The 13,446-nt window shown below is 41.9% G+C and overlaps 1 protein-coding gene across 2 annotated transcripts in view; it reads left to right on the top strand.

The window, feature by feature from the left end:
• bcl2l1 (BCL2 like 1) overlaps window positions 1-12,668 on the top strand; it is a 31,040-nt gene extending 18,372 nt beyond the window's left edge. For both annotated transcript variants that reach the window (XM_041048367.1, XM_041048359.1), the window contains exon 3: window positions 8,686-12,668. In XM_041048367.1, the coding sequence (XP_040904301.1) occupies window positions 8,686-8,829 (144 nt within the window). In that variant the 3' untranslated portion in view covers window positions 8,830-12,668. The remainder of the gene's footprint in view (window positions 1-8,685) is intronic.
• The last annotated feature ends 778 nt before the right edge of the window (window positions 12,669-13,446 follow it).

Below are 13,446 nucleotides of genomic sequence, written 5' to 3'. Positions count from 1 at the left end.
TGACTGCATGTGAAAGGCACCATCAGTCAGCAGTGTGTCGTCACAGTCACCATCGCTTCATCTTTCTGCCCGTTTTCCGGCCACCATTTGTGGCCTGAAAGTCACATGCTCTGCAGATTTCTAGAAAGAGCTATCTGTGTAGATCAGATGTCACAGACTCTCATCTTTTAAAAGAAACCTGTTCATGTGCTGTATAGTGTTGCACTCGCATATGCAGCTGAGCTTCAAAATTCACAACAGACTTAATCACATTAAAGAATCACATAAATGAAAGAATGAATAATTTGCGCTGGCTGATTGTTTTTTGATTAAACAGTTCATCTTGCGGTGCATATAATGCCACAGAGGCATCTTCACTCAAGCCCCCAGGACCGGATTTCTGTTTTTATAATTATATTTTTATTGCATCATAACAACACACAACACAGCTATCACAATAAAATGAACAATACGCTTGAGGTATAAGAAAGAGGGGGAAAGAAGAAAACAAAGTTGTGGAGGGTTTAATGCTCGTTTACACTGTGAAGATCTTAGAAAGCACATATTTCAAACCCATGTTTAATATGTATTACACAGAAACAGCAGGAACCCTCATCCAATGTGCTCCTGCCCTTTTAATTAGAGGCCTCCGTTGCTCAGCTATCAGTGTTTAGGAGGGTTCCCATTCATTCAGTTTAGTAGTGAGCTCACATCTATGTCAGTCCAAGGTTCCTTGTTTAGGGAGCAGCCTGCAAAACCTGGCCTGGATCTTTACAAATATTGTGCTTCAAAATGTAATTATCCCTGTGACTGCTCATGGGCCAGGACATCTCTGAGTCTGAACACAGGCTGTAGCCTGAGAGCTAGCTGTAGCAACAGTCTGTCAACTGTCTGTCATCATCTAAAATGCATGAAATGAGAGAGAGAGTGAGAATTGTACAGCATTTGTTTTCATTTAGGTTTTCTTAGTCAAAGAAAAAAATCTGCTAAGCCCGCCTGTATTGCACTAATGGTATAATAACAGATGGTGGGATGTTTCTCCTGTGTAACGGACGTGCTGATTAGTTGGGAACCCGTGGCACCTGTGAGTAAAGTGTCAAGTGCAATGTCATGTCTGCAGTTTAAGACCATGCTGCGGTGAAAGATATTGCAGTGTATTGCTGGTGTTTCCACCTTTACTTGAAATTTTACAGACATTATAGTGTTTCCCACAAGCTGAGAATTTACATGTGGTGGTGGGTTAGTGTGGCATATGACCGATGTGAATGCAGAGACTCGTGCTATTTAGAGAGAGAGAGTAACCAGGGTTATTTTCTGTGGCTACAATTTACAGATGTCCCCTAAATGCATTGCAGATTATTGCTAGATGCTCCAATTTTCCAATGATCCACAAACAGCTCACGCCTCACCTGCAGGCTATTGGCAGAAGGCAGAGAAACCTCTAGTCCCTCACCTGAGCTGAAACACCTTTTATCCACCTGGATGGGTCTTAACCTACCTGAGCAGGCTGGTCAGGTAGAGTCTCGATATGGGAAACACTGCATTACAACGAGAGCTGTAGTTATCTTCGCCACACTTTGGACCATTTCTTCTTCTCCACCATGACTCCTCCTCCTTGTTGCAAGTTTCCAGCAGCGTAGATGCACGAGTTTGACATTATTGTGTTGCAGTGCACAAATGTCAGAAAAACACTCAGGCACTGATAACATTTCGATAGAATTGGTACATGCTTAAAATAATTTGGAACTAGTTCTCAGTAGACCTCAAATGTTTGACATATCTGTTGTGCAGTTTCCTGTTTTCTATCTGCTGACATATATGCTGATACGTTACACTGTGATAAGATGATACCGGCCTGTACATCTGCTTGGCCAATTTATGGCTCTGGCTCTAGTTTTACAATTGTTTCTGACGTCCAGATAGCAATCCAAAATCCCAAAGTATGTACAATGACATAAAAATCAGCAAGACATAAGAATAGTGGTCATCAATTATCAAAATTGTTGTTTAATAAGGTCAGTTTATTCATTTATTTTTATTTTATTTTATTATTTTCTGAAACAGTTAAGGAGATAAACGAACTTTTCTGTGTCCTCTCACGCTCGGCCTGACATAATGATGGCACGTATTATTGCTAATATTAACACAATGCACTTTTTCAAAGTGTCCCCAAGTTATTGAATTTCAATCTGTCTCCAGCCCCTTTTTGCCTAAAAGGAAGGAAGAGGATGTTGGGTGATAATCGATGTCTGGTGTGTGTCGTGTGTGTGTGTGTGCGTGTCGTGTTCAGGGGGTTTCAACATCAGGGGATTTGAGTGTTGCAGCTTGTTATGGTGTAACACTGGAGCAACCGCCAAGTCAGAGCTGATGAATGGGAAGCTACTGCTAATGATCCTTAAAACGCTCCTTTCTCCACATGTAGTATTGGGCCATTTATCAGCCACAGAGATGGACCTACAGGCCCAAACACACTCACACACATCACACACGCTAATCAGCTGCTCTCTGGTAGCCGTGGCAACCAACTGCAGAATCTCCTTCCCTGTGCCCCTTTACTATTTCTCTCCCTCTCTCCCTCTTATATCCAACCTTTTGCTTTCATGAGCTAATCCCTCTCTCATCCTTTTTTTTTCCCCTGGCTAACAAAGAAAGAGAAAGTTAGAGATGTGGAAAAGCAGAAAAGAAACAGAGACGAGGCCTGAAAGCACTCTGCAGGCCGCTGCCTAGCACCTGATTTCCTCTGGGAACGGAGCAGAGATAAAGAAATAAAGGCGTGACCGTGTGAAAGGGAAAGGGAGAGCAGATAAAGACAGGGTTTACCTGCCAGGTGGGACTAGGGGAGATTGAGCGTATCAAACCAACAATGCTGCCTTGACATGTGCATAGTGAGCTGACTGGTAATGCTGGTGAAGAAATAAAGCAGGGGCCCCTCAAGCATTCAGTTGATGGTACATTATGTACAACATAATATAACATAAGTTCATAGGCAGAAAGGTAATGAAATAACGGACAGGAAAGTGGTTCTTTTCTATCATGTTGAATGATCAAATGCAAAGGTGTAGAGCAGGAACAGCAGTATATAGCTGCAGGCGCTAAAGTGACAGATGATTGATATTTAAATTTAAATTTAAATAATGGCTAGACATGAGACCACTGCATCCTGGTACCACTGATGATACCTGTACCCCCGAGGAACGGCTGGACTGCAGTGTCCAATCTTTGGTTCATTGTGTTACTGTGTGATCGTGTGATAGAGGCAGGTTTGGGCAAGTTTCTGGGAGTTTTTACAGGTGCTACAGAAATGTCACACAGAGACAGTAAAGGCACCTTACTGCAGGTTTAACTTCCATTTACCGAGCTGCAAAGAGATGAGAGAGTTCAGCCTGAAGAGCGAGCGGAGCAGAATTGGAGAGACGTGGTGTGTGTCTTTTTGTGCAAGCTTGCCTGTGTCCCTGCTTGCGCACGACATCTCATTTGAATCACTTGACGACCACACCTGCCACCAACACTTGAAGAGTAACAGCCTGGCTCAGGAAACACAGATGGAAGCTGAAGATCATCTATACCGTGTGACTTTGCATGTTTTCCATGGCTGTAAGCCCACGGAGCTCACCTCTGTGATGAACAAGGCAGACACAGGTAACTCATGTGTGCCGCCCAAAGCCAGATATAACCAGAAAATAAACAAGGAGTTTCTCATGCTGCTCGTTAAATGTCATTTTGACATTGTACAAACATGCAAGGTACAAAGTGGTATTTTATTTTGAGGAAAATAAAATTGAGGAAAGCTAACAGAAAAAGACTAAAGACATTTGAAAAGAACTATGTTCATACACGACAGGTCAATTAGAATATGTAACTAACTAATATCCTAAGCCATTGTGAAGGTTTTGCATTGTGTAAGATCATTTTTAAGTTTTCCAGTTTGCTTGGAACATAATGGATCTGGAACAGTCTCAGTTAGAAGTTAAATGGATTAGTCTGGTGATAAAAATACAACCAACAATGCATGTGTCCTAAAAATAAGTAGAATATTAACTGTAACTAAAAGAGAGCCAAGAGCACTGGAAAATCTCTGGCAGTCTGCTGTACCCACTGTGTCCCACTGTGTGAGAATATGAATATACATGAATATACACAGAAACCTCAACAGGTACTGCTGAGGTTTCGACCACATTTGTCGCAGCATTCCGTTACATCGTTCCACACTACCACATAATCAATACACGCCATGCACTGATTCATTTCCTGCCTATTGACTGCGTCTGTGTCTCGACATGTCAGTTTTCCAGGCGTCTGTCATCATCACAATGTGTTGCACTTTTGTCCTGTGTGCACACATTGTTGAATATTTCACAGGAAGGGATAGGCCTGCAGTCAAACACTGACTCATACTACATGGTGTCCACTACGGTGTAATTACACTACGTCATTATTTACTTGAGTACCATTTCTCAATCTCTTGGGGGTAATTTACTTCATTGCAGCTAAGTGATCGTCAGGCTTAAAAGCAACTTTCCTCCAGTACAGTTTTCAACTCAGACACACACACACACACACACACACACACACACACACACACACACACACACACACACACACACACACACACACACACACAGTGTCTTTGATTCCTCACAATGACAAGACCTTGACCTAGACCTTGAATGAGAGGCAGCCAGAGCCGCTTCCTGGCAAGCTTCCTGCTTGTGTTACAGATTTATAAATTCCTTAGATGCTACTCATTGACCACTGACTCTACACACATTTGCGAAAGCTTAGTAGTACAGTAGAAGTGTACATGTTTACTTAGTATGAAACCATGAATGAAAGGTGCTACTGTGTGACCAGCTCGGCTCTCAGAGCACACAGAAAACTGCCCTTCAGATCCAAATAGCAGTGACTTCCTTCTCTCTCTGCAGTGGTCTCAACAAAAGTTTTGCAGTAAGCGAATATTGTCTCTTTTAATTGATGTTGCTGTCAAATGAAAACCTATTTATCACCTTTTGGATATTGACACAAACCAAGGCAGTAAACAGACGGTTCATCATAACAGAGGAACATGTCAGCAGATGCAACACCGTGGCTCACTGATGTGTTTTTAGTGGGCTTTTACAGCGATAAATAAGATATATCAGGCTTTGACATACAATCAATACTTGGTTCAATGTGTTGTTGGTTTTGGTCTCTACGTGGAATTTGTTTACAGTAAGAAAAGCGTGAATATCACCAGATAATCTCTGTAAGCCACGGTTGTGATGAAGGGCTCGGGAAATCAAAGCAGCAGCTGTTACTGTTAAACCTAAGTTTGGGTGTTAAAGTTCAAACTTAGCGTTTAACACTGCTATCGCATGTCATTCTTGTGATGACACAAGCTTTGAGTCACCTTTTCTGGTGAATCGTGGCACGCCCTTCTTAGGAGAGGTCATCACCACACCATCTCCTCCCCTGTTTTCACCACATTATTCACACCTTGCATATTGTTTGAAATATTAGCTTCAAAGTCAGGGTTTGTTTCTTCAGAAGCCCTACTCAGCATTATATGGATACAGACATGACAAAGTGTAAAACGAATGCACAGACACCCTTCTCATACATATACTATTAACAGTGCATTACTCAGACCCCTTAGCTCAGTTCACAGTGTGTTATGTTGCAGCCTTGTGCTAAAATTCGTTTTTTCCCCTCATCAGTCTAACACTGAGCACCCCATAATGGCAAAGCAAGTATTAAGTATTTTAAACATGTTTGCATATTTATTAAAAAGGAAAAACTGAATTGTCCCATAAGTGACATAAGTATTCATGGACTCTTTGCTCTGCCAACTGAAATGTAGCTCGGGCACCTCCCATTTCTCTAGACCCTCTTTGAGATGTTTCTACACTTTGATTGGAGTCCACCTGCGGTAAATTCAATTGATTGGACGAAGATTTGGAAAGATACACACTTGTCTACAGTAGGTGTCACAGCAGGACCAAGCCAGAGCTCTGAGACTGGATTGTGTTGAGGCACAGATCTGGGGAAGGTTTCAAAACACTTTCTGCTGCACTGAAGATTCCTAAGAGCACAGTGGCCTCCACAGTTTTTAAGTGGAAGAAGTTTGAAACAACCAGGACTCTTCCTCGAGGTGGCGACCCAGCCAAACCAAGCAATCTCGCTAGAAGGGCCATCGTAAGAGCGGTGACCAAAACCTGATGGTCACTCTGCCTGAGCTCCAGACATCCGGTGTAGAGATGAGAGAAACTTGCAGAAGGACAACCGTCAATGCAGCTGTCCACTGATCTGGGCTTTTTGAGAGTCAGAGTGGCCGGACAGAAGCCTCTCCTCAGTGAAAGACGCATGAAAGCCTGTTTGGACTTTGCAAAACAAAGCACCTAAAGGACTCCCAGACCATGAGAAACAAGATTCTCTGCTCTCATTAAACCAAGACTGAACCGTTTACCCAAGAAGACTCGAAGCTGATCAGAGGTGCTTCAACTGAGTACTGAGTAAAAGGTCTGAATACTCACAGCATGTCAGTGTAATATTTAAGTTTTTCCTTTTTAATAAATTTGCCAACATTTCTAAAATTCTGAAGAAACAAAGCTTGACTTTATTGTGGAGTATTGAGTAGATCAATGAGGGAAAATGAACTGAAACCATTTTAGCATTAGGCTTCAACCCTTTTCACAAAATGTGAACAGGGGTCAGTACTTTACTTATTTTCTGACCACGGTGCAAGTCATCCTGTAACTATGTAGAGTCATTATTAGCATGTTTCCTGTCAAACAATAATCAGAATGACGTAAAGCAGGAATTGTGCCCCTGTGCCTTCTCGCTCCTCTACTTCCCCTCAAGCCCGTGTCTCTCTGGAAACCACCTCTGATTTGGGACTGTCACTCATGCTTTCTTTCTTCATATTGTTTCACTCATGCGTCCATGTGGTCCCAAACTCCCTGAGTCTCTGAGTGTCCCAAACATTTATTGTACACTACTGTAGAAATCTTTCAGTATGAGTAAGAGGCTTTTCAAACTCTCAAAAGTGAGAGTGATATGAATGTATAGTGTGCAGCACAGCCCGATGGAGAATGGAGTGTTGAACAGTTGGCTTTTTTTAACATAAACACACTTGATGCAGATCCCTTTGATTTATTTTTACTTATTTTAATTAAGATACACGTTTTTATTGTAGAAAAATAATTTATTTGTTATTCATCGGCCGACATTTACACCTATACAGTTACATCTGTACAAACTATACAGCTATACGAGAAGCTAATATCAGCCCAGCTCATTTATCAGTCTAAGTGTAGCGTGTATAGTTTTTACCAGCATTTCAGTGACTGTTTTTTGCTTTGGAGCTACAAAAAATGATCTTAACACTTAATCAATTGGTCTCACTGTTAGTATTGTGACGGAAGGTGTTGTTACCAGATGAATACCTATTACAGTTTCCCACAGCCCAGGGTTGGCATTCACTTTCTTTGTTCACATTCAGTTTCTGTCATAAATGATTGAAATGATTACTTATCAAAATAGTGATTCATTTTTCTGGTCAATCGATTAATCAACAAATCATGTGGCAGTAATGTGGTTAACTCAGGGTAAAAGAGTCTCAGGTCTAGTTATTCAGAGTTCATGGTCCAGTCCCTGCCCACTCCACCAGTTTCACTGATTCCTTCATCATTCTTTCACTTTCCTGTTCCTGTAGCTTTGGTCAGAAGAGTTTCCAGTAACAGCCCCCCCCCACCCCCCACCCCCCCATCCTCTCAAGACCTTTTTGTCCCACCTATTGAACCCCCCTCTGACTCAGAGGAGGACTAACTGAGACTAAGAATCTCACCCTTGATTCAGTCATGTATTAGTGATTTGCCTTTTTATTCAGATTAAATTCTCATGATTTGCTCTAAAGAAGAAGCATCAGCCTCACAATTTCTTTTTACTGAGGTGAAGCACTGACACTTTTAAAGTATGGTCTGCATGAACGTCAGTGACTCAGCGGGTCATGCACCTCAGCTGATCTGCTGTTGTGTTTGTGTTTGAGATTTGAGCCTGTATGGCGCCACCCCGTGGCCTGAAACTGCTCTGCCGCTCATTTCCGGGAAATGATTTCAGTGGGCGGCAATGTAGGCTTGGCAATGTGAGGACAACGGTGGAAAAGAATGTCAGCAACAACAACGGTTCAGCAGGGATCTGCTGCAGAACGGATGGGATGCCTGGAGAGGGAGGGGAGGTTTGGCGGAAAATTTTTTAAAGCGAGAGCTGCCGTGACCACGTCCTAACTCTGGGTTTAATGATGTGGATTTTTCCTTTTAATCGATGAGATCTTGTTGTTAGTGTGCACAGCATGGATGCAGGTGACTTTTGGGGTTTTTTGCTGGCTGTGATGGCTTTACCTGTGTGATTGCTGTGGTAGATGGAAATTTCCACACATGAATATGTGGGCTTTGACGGTCATACAGATACCCAGCTGTGGGTGTCTCAGCAGCCATGTTCTTGTTTGAGGCCTAGAGACCTTTACAGAAGGGAATGTACCTGACTCTCTAAACCTACCTGTGGCTTTTTCTGTTGTTGTTGTGCTTCTCATTTTGCAGTGGGGATTTCTGGGAAGTGTTCGTGTGTGGGTTTTTTTCATATTTGAATACATCTCACATAGTCAGCAGCAAATACCCTGGTGTTAACTCTTTTCTTACTCTCATCCTCTCTTTGTTTCGTCTTGTCTTTCAGGAGCGCTTTGCTGAAATCTTCGGGCAGGACGCAGCGGCAGAGAGCAGGCGGTCTCAGGAGAGTTTCAAAAAGTGGCTGCTGGCGGGGATGACCCTGGTGACCGGGGTGGTGGTGGGCTCGCTGATTGCCCAAAAGCGCCTGTGAGAGGAGACAGACGACAAAGCTCCAAGCGCTCTTCTCCCGTGACCCTCTCCACCTGCCTCCTTCACTACCCTCAGCGTACTCACCACAGAAGTTAAAACGAAGGTCCTGTTTTGTCCCGTCAGAACTGCTGGTGATGTTTACCTTTTTTTTTTTTTTTTTTTCTCCGTCCCACATCCCACAGTGGACTGAAAACCCTCACATGTTGTTGGACTTGAGGAAAAAGACCAAGAAGAAGAGTTACTAGTATTCATGTTTTCACCTTATTCCACCCTGATGAGAAAAGCGTGGTTAAACAGAGACAGGCATATTATCATTTCATTCACTCAGCCACGTGTTCTTTCTGTTCCTTTTTCTCCACTTGTTCCTGTATCGTTTTTCTTTTTGTATGTATGTACGTGTTAGTTTTAACAAATTTTTTTTTTTTTTTTTTTTCATTTTTCATCCTTGAAATAGGCTAAAACTGCTTGACAGTTGACCCAAACCTGTCTGATATAAAGAGTTGGTGTGTTGCGCGGCCTGGGCTGCTCTACCTGTCGTGTCCTGAAGCTCGTTTTGTTGCCCTTCTCCACACACAGCTCGTCAGTAGCTTTGTATGTGCCATATGGAGAGTGAAAGCAGGGGTGGATGGAGCACCTGCCCCTGAACAGCTTCTGTAGTTTCTCATTTCCTGCCTGCCATCCTGATCACCGACACATACAGTGTAACATCACGATCCATGACTCCACACACTGATTGTTTTGTCCTGCTCCGTCCTCAGTGCTTACAGGTTTCGTATGAAAGGTAAATGAACAGGAGTCGAACAGATTTTAGTTAACAGAACATGGGAGTCTTAAACTAAAAACCTAACAGGAAACTAAATCCTCTGCTTGTTTGTGTTTGTTGGTGCGTTTTCTTTTGGACTTCTCAACCATTAAAACCCCCACTGCTCCCGCTGCTCTGTGCTTCATGGTCATACTTGGCCTTGATTTGATCCTGTTTGTGTTTAGTCAGCCCTCTGACTGCCAGACCTCTGTGTGTGTGTGCGTGTGGCAAGTTCTCACAGTCAGTGTAACTGCAGCTCGTACAAGCAGCGCGTCGTGGCTCTGACCCTCCATGTTCACCACACAGTAGCTAGCGGATGCAGCAAATACTGTAGCAACACGCACAATAGATAGAGCGGCACCGGTCACGGCCACACTCAGACCACTCTGAAAGATCTGTCAGCAGCATGAGAGACTTGGTTGGACATGTGGATGTAAAGCTGTCATGGTTTGGTTACAACTTTACTTTAACCCCCACTCCTCCACTTAGCTTGTACAGACAATATGAAAACAATTCATAAATGGTTCACACACTATAATGTAATTGTAAGCTGATATAAGGACATTTTAAAAGTGTTTATTAATGTGTTTGTTGGAAATTCTGGTTCCTGTGAAGCCTCCATAACTGGTGCATAAACATTTAACGAATGACTGAGTGTGTAGCACAGCTTCAGTAACACAGGAGCAAATTCTGACTGTGTTCTTAGTGGACCTCAGAAAGTAAATTCTTTACTCAAGGTCCACGTACTAGCTTTCAGCTGCAGCTCATGGCCTTCAGCAGCAGGCCAGATGTGCTCAGTTGTCATAGGCGAGAAGAAGTATTTATAAAGAAATACAAACTTCAATAATTAGTATAATAAATAATAAATTCTCCATGTTTATTTAAAATATAACTCTAATCCAACCATTTCAGGGTTTTTTTTAGGATGATACTGAGTCAATGTTTTGGACTTTTTTGGATAATAAATTGTTGATTATAATCTAGATTGTGTTAGGTTTTTGGTCATTTTGATGTAGGTATACATAGAGTGGGGAATTTCCAAGGGTATAAACTGACAACACTATCTCTACATTAGCTCAAACCTTTCTTTCTGTCAGTATCTATATTTAAATCTCCTGTATGACACATCTGCTGTAAGCAGCCACTACTCTGGGCTGGCCATGTTATGAGTCAGCAACTGTGATATTGTGCATTGCAATGTTAGTCATTCATTATCTATTCATGCTCCAGTTATAGAAGCTTCACAGTTCTAATTTCTAATCGTTGGAAAATGTGTAAATAAACTCTTAAAGTATCCTGTTTGATTACAGCTACATTATAGAGGAGAATAACTTAATTATCAAGCATAAATGGGAATAAATCCACTGGTCAAAGCTTCTCAGATGTGAAGATTCACAGCTGCTCTTTTAGTTTCTTTCTCTATGTAATAATAAACTGAATATCTCTGGGTTTTGACACGTTTTTCAGACTAAATGATTAATTGATTGATCACACAAATAACCATTAGCTGCAGCCACAGTTGTTTACATGCACTGCTCCACAGGGTGGGGGGGTTAAAATAAAGCATCAGAGTCATTTTCACTGATAATTTTGCAATAAAATCCTAATCATGTGCTGCGACGTTCAAACAAGACTATCTTTGCTTGGGTTTTTTTTTTCCCCCCACCGTTTTCTGATCCGGTAATCAGTCCGTATCTTTTAACCATCAGTCAGATCACACCATCACACTTCTGTTTCTTCTCAGCACCAGAGGTAAACTTCACAGTGATTTGAAGATTTATGTAGCAACCAGCAGCAGCCGCTGCCTTTGAGGAGACAATACAGTTCTGCATCAGAAGTCATTCGAGTTAAATTTGATAAGAAGTGTGTCGTAACGTGTCTGTTTACCACCTTAAGCAAATCAGTAACAACTGTCAGTGGCTGTACGAGCGTAAAACCAGATACCCAAACCTTCACGTCTCATCTCACACACGCTCACTCCAACTTATCCACGCACTGCTTTCACAGTCCAACCCCTCCGCTTCTCCGCCTCGTCCTCCCCAGACACCTCAAGTCTGTCAAATCTCCATCCTTCTCTCCTCCTCTTTCCCTCTCCATCCATCTCCACCTCCTTCCTCTGCGGTCCCCCAGCTGTCACTGCGCCTAGTCACGTGTGTCAGTCACAGCTGGCCCACCTGCTGCTTCACACAAACACACCTCGGCACACACACACACACACACCTGCCAGTCAGACGTAGTCCACAAGAGACTGGGACAAGGAGACCTCGTCTTTGTTTCTAAACATCATTCCATCTTTAATTTAAAGCTGGAGTTGGAGGAGTGTTTGTCGCCTGGTGTTTCACGCACCGGCAACTGGCAGCTCTCATACATTCCAGTACAGTATATATATATATATATATTTTTCTAGTGTGTGCCCCACCAAGAAGCTGCTCATAGGCTTTTCTCTGCTGTCCAGGCCCTCACTCACACACATTCCCTTCCTCCACATCATGTGAGTGTGAGTGTGTGTTTGTGTGTGTGTGTGAATGCATGCGTGTGAAGTTATGTCTGACAAAATGTTGCTGAAGGAGGCACAAATGAAGGAAGTGTGACAGCATTGGCACGACTCTATATATATATATGTATGTATATATATGTATACACATATATATATATGCTAGTTATTATAACTTATTAGAATAGTCTGTTAGCTTAGTAACATATTTAAGAAAAACAGAACTGATGGCTTTTAAACATTATTTATATTTGGTGTAAAAAGCATAACCGTGCCCCTTCAAATGGCCTTAAACTCCATCTTTGCATTGATGTGCGTTGTCATTTGTTGTGTTTTTAGTTTTTGGGATTATTGGACTGCTACTAGACAGGAACATGCAAACAAAGCAAGAGGATATTTTCAAAAAGTTTGGTCTATGGTGCATTTTTGTTGGTCATAAGAGTTATAGATTCGAAGATCGCAACCAATAGTCTGTTTGTATGTCTTAGAATGGCATTGTAAAACTTTAAATGACATTGAACCTAATAAAGCCCATGTTGGAAGATGTACTGAGTCTGTCCTGTCTTTTCCCAAGTCTTGAACAGGATCAGAGGATCAGCAAGACTATTACAATTCATCCTGAGGAGAAACAGAAACAATAGTTGGTTAAGACATTTAACTCAAAACCACAAATGTGAACCTCATGGTGGCTTTGGACTAAAAGTCAGAGTCATTAGGATTCAGACCACCAGTGTCTGTACAAAGTTCATGGGAATCCATCAAAGAGGCTGTGAGAGCTGTGAGAGTTCGCTCATGGAGCCTGGCATCATTTAAAAAGCAGGACATTAAGACAAACAAACAGAATGTGAGGAGGAAACACGTTCTGTGTTACCCTGATATTACACATCACTTCATGTTGCTACATCACATCTTTTACCTTGAAATGTTATTTACAATAATTTAACCATTTTTATTTCCATACCCATCATTGTGATATGTATCAGGCTTTAAGCTGACTGTCTTTCACTGCTTCATATACATTTTTTAAGTTTATCTGAAACAGTTTAGTCACACATGGATGTTTTTTGCTTACATTTGACACTGATCAGCTCTGCCTCTGCTCACGCTACAGAAACAGGTAGATCATTCATTGTGATTGGATCAATGTTCTGTCACACACCTGATCTATGACCACCTTTTTACTCTTACTTTAAAACTGATGAATGATGTAACAGCAATGTTAGTAATAGTATAAGTAATATAACAACATGACCTAATGTCATGATTTTGTTGTTTTGTGTGTTTGTTTCTGTGGATGTTTTTTGTTGTTGTTGTTGTTTTTT

The sequence above is a fragment of the Toxotes jaculatrix genome, chromosome 2, assembly GCF_017976425.1.
Source record: "Toxotes jaculatrix isolate fToxJac2 chromosome 2, fToxJac2.pri, whole genome shotgun sequence".
NCBI lineage: Eukaryota > Metazoa > Chordata > Actinopteri > Toxotidae > Toxotes > Toxotes jaculatrix.
This window is presented reverse-complemented; position numbering and strand designations above follow the sequence as displayed.